The sequence below is a fragment of the Oncorhynchus tshawytscha genome, linkage group LG08 (genome assembly GCF_018296145.1).
Source record: "Oncorhynchus tshawytscha isolate Ot180627B linkage group LG08, Otsh_v2.0, whole genome shotgun sequence".
Lineage (NCBI taxonomy): Eukaryota > Metazoa > Chordata > Actinopteri > Salmoniformes > Salmonidae > Oncorhynchus > Oncorhynchus tshawytscha.
The window spans coordinates 18141676-18165505 of NC_056436.1; the positions used below are offsets into that span (position 1 = coordinate 18141676).

Sequence of the window (23830 nt, forward strand, 5' to 3'; positions counted from 1 at the left end):
ACAACGTCTCAGATCACTTAATATAGATTACACTGTATGGATCGTAATACTATATTGCAGGAGAGAGAGAAGCTGAAGGAGGAGAAGAAGAAATATGCAGAGAGACTAAAGATTTGGAGCAAACCCAGAGAAGACATGGAGTGTGACGACCTGAAGGTAAGCAGCCCCAACCTTAGCTAGTTTTTGTTTGGCCTTATCCTCCGTAATTGAAACGCTTACAAGAAAGTTGGTGCTGTATAGGCAACTTCTGTGTTCGATATGAGTTGGCTATACAGCAGAAACTCATCTGCGTCCATGTTAGCCTTTTGTGTTTTAAGACACAAAGGTTGTGAAACATTGTCCTAAATGGGATCTCTAAGTTGGTAAGTAAAGTTAGCATGTTTAGGCCTCTGACTCTCCTCTATGGAATCATGTCCAGGATCTCCCAGCCCCAGTGCCGGTAGAGACCCGTCTGCCTGCAGAGCTGTTCGGAGATGCTCTCATGGTGCTGGAGTTCCTCAAAGCCTTCGGAGAGCTCTTTGACCTCAAGGACGAGTTCCCAGAAGGCCTCACACTCGGTGAGAAACACTGGCAAAACATTGTAAAAATACAATCACTGGTTCTACAACTTTAGGTTTATCACCCATGTTTGATATTAGAATATAGTTAATTGTGTGAAAGTTCAGTGACTGAGTGTGAAAGTGTGTGAAAGTTTAATTGTGTGAAAGTTCAGTCTGGTTTAGTGTGTGTGTGTGTGTGTGTGTGTGTGTGTGTGTGTGTGTGTGTGTGTTGTCAGGAGTTTTCTGACTGTTGGGCCTTGTCTGTGTGTTCCAGAGGTTCTGGAGGAGGCCCTGGTGGGGTCGGACCCAGAGGGGCCACTCTGTGAGCTGCTCTTCTTCTTCCTGTCGGCCATCTTCCAGGCCCTGGCTGAGGAGCAGGAGGAGGTGGCCCGCGACCAGGTGGCTGAGGTTGAGGCCAAAGGTAGGGACAGAAACGGGCCTCGACAACGCTTGTTTACTGTCAACACCCTGTTTAGTCTACTTAACCGATCGTGATTGGTCACCAAATATACTTTGGTAGTGAGCAATACAAAGTTATCAATGGTGACATTTCACCCAGGCTGTAGGATTGACTGACTAATTACAAAGTTTAGCATATTGAAAAATCTATTAGTTTGTCAGGGTGTGAATCTTCCTTGTTGTCAGATCTGAGTGAGGCTCTGGATGATGATGCGGACCCCACCCATTCTGCCATCAGTGCTGTGGCTTCCCTGGCTGCTGCCTGGCCTCAGCTCTACCAAGGTGAGAGAAGGACTACAATCTTTAATATAGTCAATGTTCATATACAACTACTCGCATATTTGTTTCTTTTGTACTGAGAGCCTGACTTTTCAGTGCATGTCTCTGTAGGCTGCAGTCTGAAGCAGTTGGACCTGGACAGCTGTACTCTGTCAGAGATCCTGAGGCTGCACATCCTGGCATCGGGGGCCGACTGCAACTCTGCCAACGCCAAATTCCGCTACCAGAAACGTGGAGGATTCGGCTCTACAGACGACCCCTGTGTTGAGCTAAGGCTGGCCAACCCTGGGTTGCTCAAGAGGCTGTCCTGCACTGCTGTCTACGACCTGCTGCCAGGTGCCACTGACACACACACACACATACACAGACAGCCTCTTTTTTAAGAAAAGAAGCAGAACTGAAGAAGCTATCCCTTTTTCTTTCTGTGCCCCCAAGTGTTCGGATGTAGGCTACTAGAAAAGTTATCAGGCCTGTCAATCAGACTCAGGAAGAAAACAAGTTTCCCAGTAATATGGGTCATATCTGGTGAACTGTTTGGTCTAGAAACACACCATTTGAGCTGTAGTAATGGTACAGCCACGGAGTTAACAACTATGCAAGCTTTTTTTTCTCTCTAGGGTTCCTGGAAACAACGGTAGAGCGACGCTTAATCATTACAACATATCTGTCTTTTGAGAATTCCAGTTCTCACTACAAAATTATCACACTTCTGAGCCATGCTTGGGAATAAGTACTGTTTATCGAATTGAGTGTAATTTGTCTGGTGTTCTGTCCCAGGTGAGAAGCTGAAGATCCTCCATGCGTTGTGTGGTAAGCTGCTGACTCTAGTGTCTACCAGGGACTTCATAGAGGACAGCGCTGACGAGCAGAGACAGGCCAAGCAGGAGCTCAGGGAACTGAAGGCTGAGCAGCACCGCAGAGAGAGGGAAGAGGCTGCAATCAGAGTACGAAAGAGGAAGGAGGAGAAGTTAAAAGAACAGGAGATGAAATTGAAAGAGCTGAAAGAGAAACATGAAAAGCTGATGGAAGGAAGAAACAGCGACATGAACACTGAAGAGATGAACACCAGCACTGAGAGCCTGAAGGAGGAACATCAGACTGAAGACGAGGAGGAGCAGGCGATCAACAGGACTAGGAAGAGTAATAGCCTTCAGTCCTCTTGGCATACTGCTAGCAATCATAGAAAGCGTTCACATAGTGTGACTCGATCAATTGTTGCGCATAACACTAGAATGCACATTTTGCAATGAAAATGTGCTATATTCTGTAGTCCAGTTCTATATGCATTGTCAAATATTTTCACCTCTGGTTAGTACCATATTGCCATTCTAACACTCCTTTGATTTCACCCTTAGTGATGGGCAGCAATCTCCAGGAGAAGCAGCCTAAAGAGGTGAGCGCTGAGCAGCAGCCGAGAGAGAAGGATCTCCAGGAGCGCATCCAGAAGGTTGCAGCCTGCACTTATATCCTCCCCCTGGGGCGTGACCGTCTATACCGTCGTTACTGGCTCTTCCCCTCCACATCTGCCCTCTTCGTGGAAGATGACTATTTCGGCCTGACTGAGGACATGCTGGATCCCCAGGAACCGACCTCTGAACAGGAGCCAGCCAAGGCTGAGGAGATGGAGGTGTCTCAGAACGAGGCCGGACAACCAGAGGACCTCTCTCAGACAGGCTCTACCCCAGACCCTGACTCCAAACCCATCATCCCAGCCCCCGTCCAGAGCAGCTCTGCTCCCCCAGTGAATCGTCCTAACCACTGGGCCTTCTACAGCAGTCCCCAGGAGGTGGAGGCACTGATCGAGGCCCTGAATCCACGGGGTCACAGGGAGAGCACCCTGAAGGAGGTCCTGGTGCAGGAGAAGGAACGTATTGCACAGCTCCTCTGTATAGCAACCGCTGACCGCTACCACCAGACAGGTACTGACTAGGAGAGGCCTCTGGCTAGACTAGAGCAACCTGATCCAAATGGCAAATCAATCAAATGTATTTATCAATCACTTTTTTATTATTTTACATCAATTGTCATCAAGTCGGCTATGTTGATTTGTCTCACTGCACTTCAGCTGACAATCGCTTCAGGTGTGAATGATTGACTGAATGAGAGAGTGGAATATCCAAAACTACTGGACGTTTGGGATACTCACTGTTTTGCCTGTCTTTTTTTTCTCTACAGATATTAAACCAGAGGCTGGTGTTAACAAAGCTGTCTCAGCCAAGTCCAAGGCTGCTTCTGCTCTTCTCCCAGAGGGCACAGCGGCTCCTGCTGAAGACTTCATGTGCAACAGGCTGAGAGACCTGCTGCTAGATATAGAGGACCGCATCTACCAGGGTACACTGGGACAAGTCAAGGTTAGACTACATCTACCAGGGTACACTGGGAATAGTCGAGGTTGGACTACATCTACCAGGGTACACTGGGAATAGTCGAGGTTAGACTACATCTGCCAGGGTTCATAGGGTTAAGTCGAGGTTAGACTACATCTGCCAGGGTACACGGGCAAGTCGAGGCTTTGGTTGGGCAATAGCTCTTTCTGATTAATAATTTGTTTTATTTCACATAGTAAAAAAAGTTGAGATGCAACCGCTTTACATTTTAGTCATTTAGCATATCATCTCATCCAGAGGGACTTCCATTAGTGCAAATCAGTTCATTATTATAGTAATGATTAGGTAATTACACTTGGGTAAGATGAGGAATGTGCTGGTATGCAGAAGTGCTGTATGTTGAGTCATGAATTGCTTCTGAATGCAAAAAAAAAAGAACTCCCAAACTTTAAATACAAATGTAAATTTCAGTGAGTAAAAACATGGGTGCTTATTGTCTGATATCTTGTATGGTAGGTGATGGAGAGGAGTGTATGGAGGAAAGCACTGGAGGAAGGCCACTATGAACTACTGACCCCTGAGCTGAAGGAGAATGGTGTCACTAAAAGAGAAAACTGTGACGTGGAGAACATGGAAATACATTACTTGAAAAAAGACAGGTAAGTACTGTACACTCACCACGTCAAAGTCCAGTCTGTCATCTTGTGTACCGACATTAGCTAGCTATAATCAATATGGTTTCGGGGTGTAAACGTTAAAACAAAGTTGGGAACCGAACTGAACCCCCCCCCACACACAATTAAAATCAGTGCCGTTGTCACAGCATTATTTTCTGTGTTATAGCCTAACTAGACCATTTGGTTATAAAGGCTTGGGGAAAGTTGTGTAATTTAAATAAAACCAGAGGAAGAGGAACTTTAGGTAACAAGGTGAATTTGCAAGACAATTACGAGATGTAGATTACCAAGACACATGCTCATGCCTGCCCCGCCTCTCTCGCACTGCCCTGCCTGCTCTTTCTCTTTGCTACTGATGAGTGTTCAGTCTTTGGTATGCTGCATGTAGAATATCCTAGCTTAGGCTATTCATGGGACCGAGATGGAGGTACAGTATCTTCAGGCCAGTCTTTCGAGCACGGGATTGGCTAATCTCCGTTGAGTGGGTGGGGGTGTGTTTGCCTCATTATATGAAATGACCGTAGGCTACCGGTATAGCCTGTATCGATTAGGCCTACCCTTTTCAGATAGAATGGTATGTGGCCCTTTGAAAGTGCTACGGCATGTCTTTTAGGCTACACTACGGCTTCTAAACGTCGACACGAAACCTTCTCTTATATGAACGGTATTTTACTTGTCTGTAAAGTAGCGCTGCGTTAAAGCGGGACTCACTTCCAGCACTAGGCAACCAGAACTGTCAATCCTAGCATGCCTGCTGCCTTGCGCGCGGACTGCTCTTTCCTTAAAGTACTTTAAAGTTTTTTAACTTACCAAGACATTTAGTAGACTGAAAGCACATCTAGCTACCCTACCATGAAAAAACAACACAGCAGAATATCAATCAGCGACGTTTATTGTTGTCAGGGAAACAATATAACATTTATATGCCGGCACAGATTTTTACTGACTGCAAAGGTACCGACGCTTCGCTTCTGATGCAGCACTTTTAAGTGTCTGGAAGGTTATACATTACCGACATGTTACTGTAGCTGCGTTCTATGTTTTTAAAGGTTCGCGGGAGAGAACTTCATTGCCCGGCCCTAGTGGTCATACGAATGTAATTGGACCATTTAAAGGCTCTGCATCCAATCTCTGCAGTGTCCGTACAGCATTTACTGCGACATGGCCTCTGGAGAAGTCAGGGCATTCATACTACTTGGGCTTTGCAGAGCTGTTGTGTGAGGAAGTTATCAAGGAAGTGAGTTTGTTTATACAGCACCTCCTGCCCCCGCCTACTGTCAATCCATGTCAATATTGACATAAAATTGTATGATTATACATATATTTTTTTTAAGTTTACCAAAAACCCATGAAATGGCGGTTTAAACGTTCAGAAAAGTTGTCCATTTGTCACATCCCTAATATTGTTACATTGAGATCAATTATGGTTACGTCTGAGAAAAAGGCATAGCCACCAGACACTTAAATAAGTTTTAAAACATTATTCCCAGTGTTTCTTTATTGACTCCCTGAGCTGAGACTGCACAGGATCAGTAAAAAGCTTTCTTTTTTTTTTTCAGGTTACAGGTTTCACTGGTCAGGTTACAGGAGCTGAAGGCTGAGACCAAGAGGTTAGCTAGATATATGGTTACAGTGTGAGTTAGTTGAGAAAAAGCATTCTGTTGACTAACCCCAGTCCATACAAATTTGCGCAACCGCGGCTTTCAAACGAGGCTGCAATGAAAACTAATGGGACTGTAGCGACTGTGTTGTCATCAAAATCTGGGGTGTGTTGTAGGTTCCTATTCAAGCATTGATTGACATGGTAATGGCTCGATAGTATTGGAGAAAAGTAAGGGAAAAACGGACCTCTCTGACGCTGTACGTTAAATTGTGATGTCGTACAGCCTCTCTCCACCAGGTGAAGCTCTTCTCTCACGGATTTAAAAACAGGAAAGGGACAGGGTAAGGACAGATACCTAGTCAATTAACTGAATGTATAATTTTTTTGCGTCATCACTGCAAGCCATCATGACTCTCAAAAGCCGTGACAGCCGCTGTTTACTTCTGAAGATAACTTTAGCGCCGCCCTAAACCTGACTCATTCGAAGCCTTCAAATAGGTATTTAATGACAAACTCTTTTATAGTGTTTTATTTACATTTTAGAGGGGATAAATTGGACAGTGATAAAAGCAGTTTCCCCACCCAACATTAATTTAAAAAAAGACCCGACGGAACTCATTGCCTTCAAATCATGCGGGGATGGGCAGCATGAAGGTCTCGTCATTGATTTTGTGGAAAGGGGAGAAGTTGTGCTTTATAATAGTATTCATATTACAGTTGACCTGGAAGTATTATGTTTTTTGGGGTGCTAAAATAAGGTAAATTGTAAGTTACAGTGCCATGTACAAAATTGTGTTAGCTAACTATAGGTAACAGACTTGTAAAAATGTGGTGTGGAACTCTTTTTGTCAATGTTTGTAATGGGGAAACTCATGACCCCAAGAACAAGCAACATCTGGTACAATAGGTCATACATTCCACATACCTTCCTGTTTAAAAAATGTTTTTATCCCCACAGTATCTTAGACTGTGCTTCCCCAGGAGTCAAAGTTTAACACAATCTCTCTTGGTCTTGTCCATGTTGTTCAGGTTACAGGTGTCATTGTTCAGGCTACAGGAACTGAAGGGGGAGAGTATGAGCACAACGTCCACCAGCCCCAACACCCCTCAGATGGTCAACAACACTGTCCACTACCTGGCTCAGGCCCTGGCCCATATCCAACAGGGAATTGAGAGAAAGTTCCTCAAGGCTCCACTGGGTAGGCCAGCAAAACTCCCCCTCACGTCATAATGCCTTCCTGCAAAGAATTGTCCCAATTGGCACCCTAATATCTTTTATAGTATATATCTTTTGACTAGGGCTCATAGGGAATAGGGTGCCATTTGGGATGCACAGTGTTGTCGTGTCTTCACTATCATTAAAATGAAGACTTTGTTTTTATCGAAGATTCTCTGTAATTAGTTACTCGATTTAAACTGAATAATCATGTAACTGTAATTAACTAGGAAGTTGGGCCACCAAGGAAAGTATTCAGATTACAAAGTTATAATTTCCCAATATAACCTTTCATATATTTTCATATCTGATCAATAGTCTTCTGATTAATGATTTTATTTATTTTACCTCACGTCAGTCTCATTCCAAACGTTGTAAATTGTTGGTTATCTGCATGAATCCAGTCTTCACTATGAGTCATCCATACATCAATTGTCTTAAATCATTTATTTATTACTAAGTAATTCCCAGAAATGCATAAACAACAGTAAATATGGTTACATGAAATGATAGAATGTGCCCTAGTGGGCTGAACCGGCATGACAGCTTGTTAGACAAAGGGGCATTGGGGGGGGGTCGACTAAGAAGTCCCTACAGAGTTAATTATAACAATTAAAATGCTAATCCCTTACACATGACCGCTCACTCATTCTGGAACAATTGCAATCAATATATATATTTACGCTCAGTGTGTCGTCTTGATCGCTGGTGAAAAGTATTTATTTTGTAGAATTGTCCGTCTCACTCTCTCTCTGTCTTGGTTAGAGGGGATAGTTCAAAGTGACATTCATTACAGAATGGATGTTTCGGCGGTTGTCGTTCTTCGCATTCAATGATGCCAAATTCCTAGCTGCAGACTAGTAATTAGTATCAAAAACTTGTTCTCATTCTGTCGGTATCGATAGTCTGAGTTTAACCACGTGGTATGGTTAAAAAGATTCAGCAATGGTCTACACCTTTAGCCCTCTCGTAATTGAGGTAAGCTTGGTCTCAACCTTAGTCCTCCCCTAATGGAGAAAAACATGGTCTGGTGATAATTTCTCAAAGTTGTGTTTTATTCAGAATGGCAGAAGAGGGTTTTCCCAGGATGTCTGACCCTAACTGGTCTCAGGGGTGATCCTCTGATTTAGTTAAACACAATTCCCTTTTGATTTGTTCTTCATTAAACAGTCCACAATCATATTATACCATTGTACAAACAGTATCATCCTCACTCAGTCATCTTAAACAACAATTAGATGTAAACCTCATATCTGAGGCTATTACATAAACAGCGTTATGTGGCCACAAGCCTTAATATCCATATGGTCTAGTTAGGCTAATGTGGCCACACCGTCTCTCATGAGCTTCCCAAGTTGTGACAAACGCACCAGTTCGTAGCTGGATTCTTCACCAATCTTTTACACTTTCTCTGGAACATGAAATGTGTTCGTACCTCAAGTTCTGTGAGGTGGAAGGATTTGCTTTGTCCTCTGTGAAAGTTTACCCTCTCTAATACTGCGTGTCCATGAGGCAGGGTCTTCCTTAGGAATTTACGACCTCACTCTGCCCACAGCAGTCTGGTTGTCTGTACTCAGAGGGCAACGTCATGACAACGTCATGACAGTGTGCACACTTAGATAATGCTAATTGTAGTAATTTTGAGACTTTTCCTGGATTTACAAAATTGTAATTGAGAATCTCTTGAAATGCTTTTTAGGCCAAGCTTCTAGTTACAGACAATGTTACCGCTAAGCTGCAGCTCCCGGGGGACTGCTGTGCAGAATTATCAGCCCACCGAGAGAAGCACGAGATTTAACTTCTTTACTCAACTTTCTATTGCAGTGGTCACCAACTCGGTGATCTCCAAGGCATTCTTAGTCCATCACCAAACATTTCTGTAAAAATCCCAATGATAAAGCCTTTGCGTTCCCATTTTCTTTTTTGTATTCATCATGGGCTGTTGACGGTAGGTGCACCCGCTTCAGCTGCACCGGGTAGGCCAACTTGCCATTTTGAACCATTTCATGTGTCAGAAGGTACAAAATCTGCCTTCCGGGCGGGCCCAGGGAGGCCTACCGCTAGCCACTTAGATGGCTTAGATGACCTTGTCTGCAGTAACGTAGCAGGCATAAAAGAAAGCTCCAGCTAAGTTGATACTGTGAGATTTCAAAATGTTTAAAACCATGACTAGAGAGACTATCAATGAATAGAGCAAAGAGCTGCTGTTTTTGAGTGAGTTCTTGTTTATGTTATAAATGCTACAACAAGCACTGCAGCATTAATGAATGAGTAGGAAGGTTTAAAAAAAAATTTTTTTTTTTTTTTTTCACCTTTTATTTAACCAGGTAGGCCAGTTGAGAATAAGTTATCATTTACAACTGCGACCTGGCCAAGATAAAGCAAAGCAGTGTGACAACAGCACAGAGTTACACATGGGATAAACAAATGTACAGCCAATAACACAATAGAAAAATATATGTACCGTGTGTGCAAATGTAATAAGATAAGGGAGGTAAGGCAATAAATAGGACATAGAGGTGAAGTAATTACAATTTAGCATTAACACTGGAGTGATAGATGTGCTGATGATGATGTGCAAGTAGAGATACTGGGGTGCAAAAGAGCAGAAATAAATAACAATATGGGGGGGATGAGGTAGTTGGGTGTGCTATTTACAGATGGGTTGTGTACAGGTACAGTGATCGGAAAGCTGCTCTGACAGCTGATTCTTAAAGTTAAAGAGGGAGATATAGGTCTCCAGCTTCAGAGACTTTTTCAATTCGTTCCAGTCACTGGCAGTAGAGAACTGGAAGGAAAGGCGGCCAAATGAGTGTTGGCTTTGGGGATGACCAGTGAAATATACCTGCTGGAGTGTGTGCTACGGGTGGGTGTTGCTATGGTGACCAGTGAGCTGAGATAAGGCGGGCTTTACCTAGCAAAGACTTATAGATGACCTGGAGCCAGTGGGTTTGGCAACTAATATGTAGCGAGGGCCAACCAACGAGAGCATACAGGTCGCAGTGGTGGGTAGTATATGGGGCTTTGGTGACAAAACTGATGGCACTGATAGACTGCATCCAGTTTGTTGAGTAGAGTTTTGGAGGCTATTTTATAGTTGACATCGCCGAAGTCAAGAATCGGTAGGATGGTCAGTTTTACGAGGATATGTTTGGCAGCATGAGTGAAGGATGCTTTGTTGCGATATAGGAAGCTGATTCTAGATTTAATTTTGGATTGGAGATGCTTAATGTGAGTCTGGAAGGAGAGTTTACAGTCTAACCAGACACCTAGGTATTTGTAGTTGTCCACATATTCTAAGTCCGAACCATCCAGAGTAGTGATGCTCGGCGGGCGGGTGCGGGCAATCGGTTGAAGAGCATGCATTTAGTTTTAGATGCATTTAAAAGCAGGAGGCCACGGAAGAAGTGTTGTATGGCATTGAAGCTCGTTTGGAGGTGTGTTAAGTGTTCAAAGAAGGACCAGATACAGAATGTATACAGAATGGTGTCGTCTGCGTAGAGGTGGATCAGAGAATCACCAGCAGCAAGAGCGACATCATTAACATGCATGCATACACACACACACACATACATAGAAAAGAGTCGGCCCGAGATTTGAACCCTGTGGTACCCCCATAGAGACTGCCGGAGGTCTGGACAACAGGCCCTCCGATTTGACACACTGAACTCTATTTGAGAAGTAGTTAGTGAACCAGGCAAGGCAGTCATTAGAGAAACCAAGGCTGTTGAGTCTGCCGATAAGAGAACGGTGATTGACCGTGTCGAAAGCCTTGGCCAGGTCGATGAATACAGCTGCACAGTATTGTCTCTTATCAATGGCGGTTATGATATCGTTTAGGACCTTGAGCGTGGCTGAGGTGCACCCATGACCAGCTCGGAAACCAAATTGCATAGTGGAGAAGGTACAGGGGAATTCAAAATGGTCGGTGATATTGTTAACTTGGCTTTTGAAGATTTTAGAAAGGCAGGTTGGATATAGGTCTATAACAGTTTGGGTCTAGAGTGTCTCCCCTTTGAAAAGGGGGATGAGCGTGTCAGATCTTAGACGATACGAGAGGTTAAACGGGCTAGTAGTAGGGGTTGCAACAATTTCGGCAGATAATTTTAGAGGGTCCAGATGATTCTATCCCAGCTGATTTGTAGGGATTCAGATTTTGCCGCTCTTTCAGAACATCCTCTGTCTGGATTTGGGTGAAGGAGAAGCGGGGGGGTACAGAGCTGTTGGTAGGGGTAGCCAGGTGGAAAGCATGGCCAGCCGTAGAGAGATGCTTATTGAAGTTCTCGATTATTGTAGATTTATCGGTGGTGATGGTGTTTCCTAGCCTCTCCTGCAGTGGGCAGCTGGGAGGAGGTGCTCTTATTCTCCATGGACTTTACAGTGTCCCAGAACTTTTTGGAATTAGTGCTACAGGATGCAAATTTCTGTTTGAAAAAGCCAGCCTAAGCTTTCCTAAGTAACTGTGTATATTGGTTCCTAACTTTCCCTGAAAAGTTGCATATCGTGGGGGCTATTCGATGCTAATGCAGAATGCCACAGGATATTTTTGTGCTGGTCAAGGGCAGACAGGTCTGGGGTGAACCAAGGGCTATATCTGTTCTTTGTTTTATATACATTTTTTGAATGGGGCATGCTTATTTACAATGGTGAGGAAAGTACTTTTAAAGAGCAACCAGGCATCCTCTACTAACAGGATGAGGTAAATGTCCTTCCAGGATACCTGGGCCAGATCGATTAGAAAGGCCTGCTCGCTGAAGTGTTTTAGGGAGCGTATGACAGTGATGGTCGTTTGACCGCGGCCCCATTATGGACTCAGGCAATGAGGCAGTGATCGCTGAGGTCCTTGTTGAAGACAGTAGAGGTGTATTTAGAGGGCAAGTTGGTCAGGATTATATCTATTAGGGTGCCCGTGTTTACGGATTTAGGGTTGTACATGGTAGGTTCCTTGATAATTTGTGTGAGATTGAGGGCATCTAATTTAGATTGTAGGACGGCCGGGGTGTTAAGCATATCCCAGTTTAGGTCACCAAACATCTTCAATCTATTCACATGGTGTCCAGGGCACAGCTGGGGGCTGAGGGGGGGTCTATAACAAGTGACAATGGTGAGAGACTTGTTTCTGGAAAGCTGGATTTGTAAAAGTAGAAGCTCAAATTGCACAGACCTGGATAGTATGACAGAACTCTGCAGGCTATCTCTGCAGTAGATTGCAACTCCTCCCCCTGGCAGTTCTATCATGTTGGAAAATGTTGTAGTTTGGGATGGAAATGTCAGAATTTTTGGTGGCTTTCCTTAACCAGGATTCAGACACGGCTAGGACATCAGGGTTGGCGGAGTGTATTGATAGTCTTGGGTATTTTTTTAACGTCAATATTTAACTTTGTCTGTTCATAGGAGTAACAACATGAATTTGTGCATGAGGCAGAAAAAATGCGGTGAGACTCGAGTTTCACCATCAGCTGGAAGATGGTGTCTTTTTTTGGTCAGTGGAGGAAAGGGATAGTGGAGTGATGTTGAGAAGCAGACCCTCAGTCTGCTGCGTTCTCCCTCCACTAAAGCTGACCATGTCCAGGCACCATCCACCCAGTAAAATAAAAAGCAAATTATTTCAAATGTATGCTCACTCAGCTGTACTTCACAAGTAATATAACAATGGATATATTACCGATGTGATCATATAGCATACCTCAAATTTTTGAAAATATATATTTTTAAATGGCCTGAACAACAATGCATTCATTGGCAGGGCAATTTCAAGCAAAGTCAATATGTGGTAATGTTTTGGGCCTACAGCTTACTGCACAAACCTCATTGCCACAGTACTGTTTTTAACTGGTTAATGTTGCATGGCTTACGTTTTTTAAGTCATAGATCTCGGCTTGCATTTTGACTGAGAAGGTGATCTTGATTCAGAACAGTGGTTGCCAACCTTTTCTGAAGTTTTCCCTGTTAACCTTATCAACGTTTCCGTTTACTGTGGCAATTGTGATTGAATCAATGCAATATTAGCCACTTTCAATGCAACATATCGAATAAAACAAAATATGCAAGAGATTTTGTTGTAGGCAGAACTCATCAGAGTAGGATTCTATTGCAATGACACACATGACTCAGCCTGTACTTTATATAGACTAGTGTTGCATAAACTATCACACCTGCAGTAGGCCTATATGCAAATAGACCATTGCCATATGGATCTGTGCCATTTACTTTGAACTGGACTGTTTACAGTATGAGCGGTCGTGAGTAGATGCCCTTGTTTCGAGATCAAAGTGGAGGCTGCATGTAGCCACGTGTGCCCATTGTGTTCATATCCTTTGCTACTTAGTGCGTTAGTATCCAAGTTATAGATCATTTATCAGGAATAGGGGAGTGATTGCTTCCTACAAGAGCACAAAATGTGTACGTTTCTATACATCTTTGAAAAGTCAGTCAGGTAAAGTTATTATTTTATTTTTTTAATTCTTAAAGGGACAGTGTTGTATTTTGAGACAGGCTTGAATAAGCTAAGTCAGCAGAGGGTAGCATTTGTCTGCTTCTTTGTAATAATGGTATGGGAATAATAGTGCGTTTTTAACTTTGTAAAGTGGTTTCTTGCGTCAAACAAAACAACCACACTTTGTCACATCCTTGTCTGAAGGACATGTGAATAAACAGGTTCACGTCAAGCCCTGCATGTTTTTTTCAAAAGTCTCATGGAATGTAGGCCTACATTGAGCACTTCACATTGGCTGCTACTGTAGGCTGAATGATATAACAGCTATTTCCATGTTAAAATGTTATGGAAGGCATTTTCTCCATTGTTTTTGATGGTAGGCCACTCTGGTAGGCCTACATTATGATCAAATAGCCACAGTAGCCAACTTGGCCACTGTTATAACTAACTTAAAGTGGGTACAGCCTCAGTGTTCAAAGTAAATGTACGCTGGAAGTTGGACAGAATTTTCACAACGTTCAAGTCTGCACTCAGCAGACCTGAAATTTGCTCCGTGCTGGAAAAAATTGGAGGGAACATGGCCAGAGGCCTTTATCCGAGCATATTTTAACTAGGGCTGAGTAGTAAATGCTTACTTGATGTCAGCTTGATTTATTTAAATAATCACTGACTTTCATTGTTTGGGTTGAATTCTGTAACAATAAAACAATTAATACAAGTCCTGTGATGGTAGTGACTGCCCATTACTGCTGATCACTGATGAACCATTTATTCGCATTACTTTAAAATATTTTTGTGTATTGCATTTATTTTATTTGACTTTATTTAATTACTAGTCATCTCTATAGAGCTGCTTCCTATGCTGTCTGACAGAATCACTATTTTGTAGTACTTCAAAGTAAATAAGGCATACTTTTATGACTGAATCCCAACTATCAGTCACTTAGATCCTGTATTTTCATGGAGAGATATCTCACAAAGCAACAGCTGCTCTCTCTATCCCCTCACGAATTCTTCTTCCTCTTCCATACCAGGCATAAAAGAAACACAGACCGGACAAGTAGATGCACAATGACTTATGGTTATTGTAGGTAGTTTAGCTCATAAAATAAAGAATATTGGCCTGTTGGAAACTACAACTCCCTTCTGGATCTGATTCATCTTTAGAGAATGCGCTCATTGAGCTCACAGAAAAAGATTGAATTCAAATAATTGAATCGATGTCAGTCAGTTGTTTTTAAAAACTGAAAAATAAGACATTTTTGTTAATCTCTCAGCACTACTTTCAACAGACCTTATCTGCCAGCCAGACAGGGAATGAGTGCTACCTGTGTTTTAATGTCTGCTGTGACCTGTATTTTTCACACTCTAAACTGGTCATTCGAATAGTCCACGCGTATGATCTTTTAGGGCTTTTGATTATGTTTGACGTTCAAATTGATATATTTTGACTTTCATGGCAAAACAGTGCCTCACCTTATTCCCCCTCCCAACAGGCGATGAAGACTCTAAAAAGGACCAGAAGGCAAAGAAGAAGGAGAAGAAAGATGAGGATCAACACAGTGAAGGTAAGGTTGATAGGAACAAAAAAAGGCTAAATTAAATCTTATACTTTTTCCTCTAGCATAATTGTTGAAGGAATTTAATTCCTCTGTTTTAATTCCCAATTAAAATTAAACACTCTGTCAATTCATAAGGACTTGTAAGACCCTTATTTTATAGGAATGGACAGAGTTCCGGTCTTAAAGTCAAGTAACAGCCTTTATTCAAGAGAGTACTGAGTTCATACACATTTTACCACAGGTTATAAACTGAAAATGACGTCAGCATTTTCTAAATGTTCCGTCTCTTCTTGACACTGGTAGAAAGGCCCTATAGCTCTCAAGCCTTCCCTCCTCGCCTAGAGCCAAGGCCAGTCAGTGTAGATAAGCATTCTAGACAGTCTGGAGATAGTTAATTCATTTGTACCAAGGAACAGACCGTCATTGTTCTAACTTTTGCCCACGTTCACACACACATTATTTTCAGTACTGGGATCAAGAATGAAAACTCATACATTTACAGTAACATTTAGTACATGTATAGTAACATAATAGTATTTGGATTAGTCAGTCCTGATTGAAATGTATACATAATTAGTCATCATTGATAAAAATGTGATGGTCTCACTCAAGACTGGTTGTACCCCAATAAAGGTAACCTGAAATTAGATGACAATATATAATAATTAATTATATATTTTAAGGGAATTGGTGAGTGATTGCTGTTGATCTGACAGTTTGAGTGCTGTGACCGTGGTGGGGTGGTGAAGACTGTTAGCTTATATTGTAGATGATGGAGAGGAGTGTTGCATTCTGTGACATGTTTCAAGATTTTTTATGTCACATGCACAAGAAAAGTGAAATGCCTTTCTTGCAAACTCTAAACCCAATGTAGCACTAAAAATAACAAGGTAGAACAAAAACCCATGGGAAGGTAAGACGCTATATGCAGCGATACTGGAGTGTTGGCGATAGATATGTATCGGGGTAAGGTGACTAGGCATCAGAATATATGATAAACAGTAGCAGCGGCGTGTGTGAGTCGTGTGTAACAATAAAATACATGGGTGGGTCAACTCAGTCAGTGTGGTTATTTAGCAGTCTTATGGCTTGGGGATAGAAGCTGTTCAGGACTCTCTTGGTGTCAGACTTGATGTACCGCTAGCCATGCGGAAGCAGAGAGGACAGTCTATGACTTGGGTGGCTGGATTTTCTGGGCCTTCCAGACTGTCTCTTCTCTCTCTGAACCTCAGACGGTAGGGACGGTGGTCGGGTCTAGGGATAGGCATGGATATTTGAATATCCAAATGGACGTTAGTGTTTGATTTACTTGCGAGAGTATACTTAAAAAGTAAAATAAAAAATAATAAGAGGCCTATTTTTAAGAAAATGTAATTATTGATGTGACAGTGCTACATATAAGGATAGATCATGACATTAGACATTTCAATATAACGAGTTGACAGGTTTTTTTTGAGTGCGCCCCAATGAAGAAAGATGTACTGGTAGACAACACACTTTTCGTGCGTGTAGCTTGTCGGCCGATCAAAGCAGCACTACTGTCAGAGGCTTCTTGTGTAGCAAGTGAAGTGGGAGATCTCTAATCGATGCAAAAAGGAATACAAATTACGGAATTAAGTTGGCTAAATGAGAAGAAGGCTGCAATGATCAACCAACAGGTAGGCTGTTTTTTAATGTGAATGGATGTGAGGAGTGCAGCAAAATTTCCTTATCCAGCTAGCATTATTAATTAACTAACTTAACTGGCTAGTGTAGTTAGCTGTGTACTTCCGGCGCCGACAGAGATGGCCGCCTCGCTTCGCATTCCTAGGAAACTATGCAGTTTTTTGTTTTTTTACGTGTTATTTCTTACACTAGTACCCCAGGTCATCTTAGGTTTCTTTACATACAGCCGACAAGAACTACTGAATATAAGATCAGCGTCAACTCACCATCAGTACGACCAAGAATATGTTTTTCGCGATGCGGATCCTGAGTTCTGCCTTACAACCAGTGTAACCGAGTGGATCACATGCAGCGACCAAAAAAAAAACGACTCAGAAAAAGAGGGAAACGAAGCGGTCTTCTGGTCAGACTCCGGAGACGGGCACATCGTGCACCACTCCCCAGCATTCTTCTTGCCAATGTCCAGTCTCTTGACAACAAGGTTGATGAAATCCGAGCAAGGGTAGCATTCCAGAGGGACATCAGAGACTGTAACGTTCTCTGCTTCACGGAAACATGGCTCACTGGAGAGACGCAATCCGAAGCGGTGCAGCCAGCGGGTTTCTCCACGCATCGCGCCGACAGAAACAAACATCTCTCTGGTAAGAAGACGGGCGGGGGCGTATGCCTTATGGCCAACGTGACATGGTGTGATGAAGGAAACATACAGGAACTCAAATCCTTCTGTTCACCTGATTTAGAATTCCTCACAATCAAATGTAGACCGCATTATCTACCAAGAGAATTCTCTTCGATTATAATCACAGCCGTATATATCCCCCCAAGCAGACACATCGATGGCTCTGAACGAACTTTATTTAACTCTCTGCAAACTGGAAACGATTTATCCGGAGGCTGCATTCATTGTAGCTGGGGATTTTAACAAGGCTAATCTGAAAACAAGACTCCCTAAATTTTATCAGCATATTGATTGCGCAACCAGGGGTGGAAAGACCCTGGATCATTGTTACTCTAACTTCCGCGACGCATATAAGGCCCTGCCCCGCCCCCTTTCGGAAAAGCTGACCACGACTCCATTTTGTTGATCCCTGCCTACAGACAGAAACTAAAACAAGAAGCTCCCACGCTGAGGTCTGTCCAACGCTGGTCCGACCAAGCTGACTCCACACTCCAAGACTGCTTCCATCACGTGGACTGGGAGATGTTTCGTATTGCGTCAGACAACAACATTGACGAATACGCTGATACGGTGTGCGAGTTCATTAGAACGTGCGTTGAAGATGTCGTTCCCATAGCAACGATTAAAACATTCCCTAACCAGAAACCGTGGATTGATGGCAGCATTCGTGTGAAACTGAAGGCACGAACCACTGCTTTTAATCAGGGCAAGGTGTCTGGTAACATGACTGAATACAAACAGTGCAGCTATTCCCTCCGCAAGGCTATCAAACAAGCTAAGCGCCAGTACAGAGACAAAGTAGAATCTCAATTCAACGGCTCAGACACAAGAGGTATGTGGCAGGGTCTACAATCAATCACGGACTACAGGAAGAAACCCAGCCCAGTCACGGACCAGGATGTCTTGCTCCCAGGCAGACTAAATAACTTTTTTGCCCGCTTTGAGGACAATACAGTGCCACTGACACGGCCTGCAACGGAATCATGCGGTCTCTCCTTCACTGCAGCCGAAGTGAGTAAGACATTTAAACGTGTTAACCCTCGCAAGGCTGCAGGCCCAGACGGCATCCCCAGCCGCGCCCTCAGAGCATGCGCAGACCAGCTGGCCGGTGTTTTTACGGACATATTCAACCAATCCCTATACCAGTCTGCTGTTCCCACATGCTTCAAGAGGGCCACCATTGTTCCTGTTCCCAAGAAAGCTAAGGTAACTGAGCTAAACGACTACCGCCCCGTAGCACTCACATCCGTCATCATGAAGTGCTTTGAGAGACTAGTCAAGGACCATATCACCTCCACCCTACCTGACACCCTTGACCCACTCCAATTTGCTTACCGCCCAAATAGGTCCACAGACGATGCAATCTCAACCACACTGCACACTGCCCTAACCCATCTGGACAAGAGGAATACCTATGTGAGAATGCTGTTCATCGACTACAGCTCGGCATTCAACACCATAGTACCCTCCAAGCTCGTCATCAAGCTCGAGACCCTGGGTCTCGACCCCGCCCTGTGCAACTGGGTACTGGACTTCCTGACGGGCCGCCCCCAGGTGGTGAGGGTAGGCAACAACATCTCCTCCCCGCTGATCCTCAACACTGGGGCCCCACAAGGGTGCGTTCTGAGCCCCCTCCTGTACTCCCTGTTCACCCACGACTGCGTGGCCATGCACGCCTCCAACTCAATCATCAAGTTTGCGGACGACACAACAGTGTTAGGCTTGATTACCAACAACGACGAGACGGCCTACAGGGAGGAGGTGAGGGCCCTCGGAGTGTGGTGTCAGGAAAATAACCTCACACTCAACGTCAACAAAACTAAGGAGATGATTGTGGACTTCAGGAAACAGCAGAGGGAACACCCCCATCCACATCGATGGAACAGTAGTGGAGAGGGTAGCAAGTTTTAAGTTCCTCGGCATACACATCACAGACAAACTGAATTGGTCCACTCACACAGACAGCATCGTGAGGAAGGCGCAGCAGCGCCTCTTCAACCTCAGGAGGCTGAAGAAATTCGGCTTGTCACCAAAAGCACTCACAAACTTCTACAGATGCACAATCGAGAGCATCCTGGCGGGCTGTATCACCGCCTGGTATGGCAACTGCACCGCCCTCAACCGTAAGGCTCTCCAGAGGGTAGTGAGGTCTGCACAACGCATCACCGGGGGCAAACTACCTGCCCTCCAGGACACCTACACCACCCGATGCTACAGGAAGGCCATAAAGATCATCAAGGACATCAACCACCCGAGCCACTGCCTGTTCACCCCGCTGTCATCCAGAAGGCGAGGTCAGTACAGGTGCATCAAAGCTGGGACCGAGAGACTGAAAAACAGCTTCTATCTCAAGGCCATCAGACTGTTAAACAGCCACCACTAACATTGAGTGGCTACTGCCAACACACTGTCAATGACACTGACTCTACTCCAGCCACTTTAATCATGGGAATTGATGGGAAATTATGTAAATATATCACTAGCCACTTTAAACAATGCTACCTTATATAATGTTACTTACCCTACATTGTTCATCTCATATGCATACGTTGATACTGTACTCTATATCATCGACTGCATCCTTATGTAATACATGTATCACTAGCCACTTTAACTATGCCACTTGGTTTACATACTTATCTCATATGTATATACTGTACTCGATATCATCTACTGTATCTTGCCTATGCTGCTCTGTACCATCACTCATTCATATATCCTTATGTACATATTCTTTATCCCCTTACACTGTGTATAGACAGTAGTTTTTTTTTGGAATTGTTAGTTAGATTACTTGCTCGTTATTACTGCATTGTCGGAACTAGAAGCACAAGCATTTCGCTACACTCGCATTAACATCTGCTAACCATGTGTATGTGACAAATAAAATTTGATTTGATTTGATGATTTGATTTGAGCTAGCTTCTTTAACCTAGCAACAAGTTTCTAACTTGCGCAAATAGGTTTGGCTACTTTCTCTCTCTTTCCGTGTCAGACACATTGGCCTCTGCTCATCTCGCTCCCCTCTCCACCATCTGTGCTGAAACAAGTGCACCTCCGCACGAGCAAGACCCCATTGCAGTAGGAAAGGTTGTTTCTTTTAAACGCATGTATTTCGACTATCCGGATATCTGAAAAAAGTTGTGACATCTTAAATGCCCATCCTTGGGTGGTGAATACTGTAATAATGTCTGACTGTATGTCTCTTCTCTCTCTCTGACCAGACGGTAGTGACGGGGTGGTGAATACTACTGTAATAATGTCTGACTGTATGTCTCTTCTCTCTCTGACCAGAAGGTAGTGACAGTGGTCGGTTGGTGAAGACGGTCCAGGAGCGTTGGAGGGAGTCTCTGCTGGGTTGTTCCAGCATGTCCCAGGTCTTCCTCCACCTCTCCACCCTGGAGCGCAGTGTCATTTGGGCCAAGTCCCTGCTCAACGCCCGCTGTAAGGTCTGTCGCAGGAAGGGAGATGCAGAGAACATGCTGCTGTGTGACTGCTGCGACCGAGGACACCACATCCACTGTGTCCGCCCGAAACTCAAGGTAGGATGGATGATGCTTTTCTTCACACATGGCCTATGGATACCCTGTGTTTCCCCTACAATTTTAATGGCGGGCAAGCACCTTCTGTCCCCCCCTCCCTAAAATAATTGGAACTCGATCGATAATATTGGTATGAAACCTTTTAGAGGTTCATTTGAGGACCCTGTTGTCTTCAAAAGTAACCTGATGAAAGAGTGTAGTTCCCGGTCGCCTGTAACTCTGCTGTCTACTGTACCGGTGTAATCTAAACCTCTTCTTTGCTCTGTGTTGTGTCCAGGCCGTCCCAGAAGGGGACTGGTTCTGCCCGGAGTGCCGTCCCAAACAGCGAGCCAACCGCCTCCCCTCCCGCCAACGGTCCTCTGTCAACTCTGAGGAATTGGAGGAAGAAGACTCTGGGGAGGAGACGATGGAAGAGGAGAAGAGGTGTGTTCTGAGCATTACTGTACTTCATTGGGTTGAAAGTAGGCAGACCCCATTTAGTCCAGGCTGTTGGTCGCCCGAGACTTCTTTAGTTAAGTAGTCACAAATTATATATATTTTTGTGGTACAAAAAACCTGTCTAATTTGCGCCTTTCTCAGTGGACTAATCCATTGTGGGGGCGGTGGGGATGGAACAGTCATCACTCCAAGACGTGCTACTGAAGTTGTATATGTTGATATTACATAAGAACAATGGTGCAACACAAATAAAAAATATTTATTCTATAACAAATGCGCTTTCTCCTGCGTTGGTGGTCGCAGTCCACGGTTCTGAAATGTAATCTTCAGTGTGCCGTTAAATTGGCGCCTTTCCCTATATGTTGCTATGTGCATAATAGCGAAGTTAACCAGCGTATTGGTGTTGAGAACAATACGGCGTGGCAGCAATGAAGTGAGGAAATGGGCCTTGCCTTAATTGTCTAAGAAGATTTAGGAGAGGAAACCCATATTTTAATTAGGTCTATAATCCAATAGCCTAACTGTTTAATTTGTCTGGCTTTATAAATCCATATACACAGTTGAAGTCTGAAGTTTACATAAACTGAGTTTAAATGTATTTGGCTAAGGTATTTCACAATTCCTGACATTGAATCCTAATAAAAGTTCCCTGTCCCTTAGGGCAGTTAGGATCACCACTTTTTTTAAAGAATGTGAAATGTCAGGATAATAGTAGAGTGATTTATTTCAGATTTTATTTCTTTCATTACATTCCCAAAGTTTACATACACTCAATTAGTATTTGGTAGCATTGCCTTTAAATGGTTTCACTTGGGTCAAACGTTTCAGGTAGCCTTCCACAAGCTCCCCACAATAAGTTGAGTGAATTTTGGCCCATTCCTCCTGACAGAGCTGTTGTAACGGAGTCAGGTTTGTAGGCCTCCTTGCTTGCACACACTTTTTCAGTTCTGCCCACATTTTCTATAGGATTGAGGTCAGGGCTTTGTGATGGCCACTCCAATTCCTTGACTTTGTTGTCCTTAAGCCATTTTGCCACAACTTTGGAAGTATGCTTGGGGTTATTGTCATACAACTCTCCTTCCGTGGCCTCCAACTGCTCTTAAACGCAAGTAAAACTAAATGCATGCTATTCAACCGATCACTGCTCGCCCGTCCACCATCACTACTCTGGACGGCTCTGACTTAGAATTTATGGACAACTACAAATACCTAGGTGTCTGGTTAGACTGTAAACTCTCCTTCCAGATTCACATTAAGCATCTCTAATCCAAAATTAAATCTAGAAATGGCTTCCTATATCGCAACAAAGCATCCTTCACTCATGCTGCCAAACATACTAAAACTGACCATCCTACCGATCCTCGACTTCGGTGATATCATCTATAAACTAGCCTCCAACACTCTACTCAGCAAACTAGATGCAGTCTATCACAGTGCCATCCGTTTTGTCACCAAAGCCCCATATACTACCCACCACTGCGACCTGTACGCTCTCGTTGGTTGGCCCTCGCTTCATACTCGTCGCCAAACCCACTGGCTACAGGTTATCTATAGGTCTTTGCTAGGTAAAGCCCCACCTTATCTCAGCTCACTGGTCACCATAGCAGCACCCACTCGTAGCACTCCAGCAGGTATATCTCACTGGTCATCCCCAAAGCCAATTCCTCCTTTGGTCGTCTTTCCTTCCAGTTCTCTGCTACCAATGACTGGAACGAACTGCAAAAATCTCTGAAGCTGGAGACTCATATCTCTCTCACTAGCTTTAAGCACCAGCTGTCAGAGCAGCTCCCAGATCACTGCACCTGTACATAGCCCATCTGTAAACAGCCCATTTATCTACCTACCTCATCCCCATACAGTATTTATTTATCTTGCTCCTTTGCACCCCAGTATCTCTACTTGCACATTCATCTTCTGCACATCTACCATTCCAGTGTTTAATTGCTATATTCTAATTACTTCGCCACCATGGCCTAATGCCTTAACTCCCTTATCTTACCTCATTTGCACTCACTGTATATAGACTTTTTGTTTTATTTTGTTCTACTGTATTATTGACTGTTTTGTTTATTCCATGTGTAACTCTGTTGTTGAATGTGTCTAATTGCTATGCTTTATCTTGGCCAGGTCGCAGTTGCAAATGAGAACTTGATCTCAATTAGCCTACCTGGTTAAATAAAGGTTAAATAAAAAATACATTTAAAAAATGGTCCATTTGGAAGAACCATTTGCGACCAAGCTTTAACTGATGTCTTGATGTTGCTTCAATATATCCACATAGTTTTTCCTGCCTCGTGATGCCATCTATTTTGTGAAGTGCACCAGTCCCTCCTGCAGAAAAGCACACCCACAACGTGATGCTGCCATCCCCGTGCTTCACGGTTCAGATGGTGTTTTTCGGCTTGCAA

At 43.7% G+C, this 23830-nt stretch overlaps 1 protein-coding gene across 5 annotated transcripts in view; it reads left to right on the forward strand.

Annotated features, from left to right (window-relative positions):
* The window catches only part of LOC112256845 (bromodomain adjacent to zinc finger domain protein 1A), a 42550-nt gene that overhangs the window by 13056 nt on the left and 5664 nt on the right, over positions 1 to 23830 (forward strand). For 4 of the 5 annotated variants that reach the window (XM_024430384.2, XM_024430387.2, XM_024430386.2 and 1 more), the window contains exons 10-22: positions 61 to 156; positions 419 to 557; positions 814 to 960; positions 1185 to 1280; positions 1389 to 1613; positions 2055 to 2417; positions 2633 to 3196; positions 3453 to 3628; positions 4121 to 4263; positions 6914 to 7083; positions 15033 to 15104; positions 20737 to 20984; positions 21262 to 21407. In XM_024430384.2, the coding sequence (XP_024286152.1) occupies positions 61 to 156; positions 419 to 557; positions 814 to 960; positions 1185 to 1280; positions 1389 to 1613; positions 2055 to 2417; positions 2633 to 3196; positions 3453 to 3628; positions 4121 to 4263; positions 6914 to 7083; positions 15033 to 15104; positions 20737 to 20984; positions 21262 to 21407 (2585 nt within the window). The remainder of the gene's footprint in view (positions 1 to 60; positions 157 to 418; positions 558 to 813; positions 961 to 1184; positions 1281 to 1388; positions 1614 to 2054; positions 2418 to 2632; positions 3197 to 3452; positions 3629 to 4120; positions 4264 to 6913; positions 7084 to 15032; positions 15105 to 20736; positions 20985 to 21261; positions 21408 to 23830) is intronic. The other variant, XM_024430388.2, reaches the window with a different exon arrangement.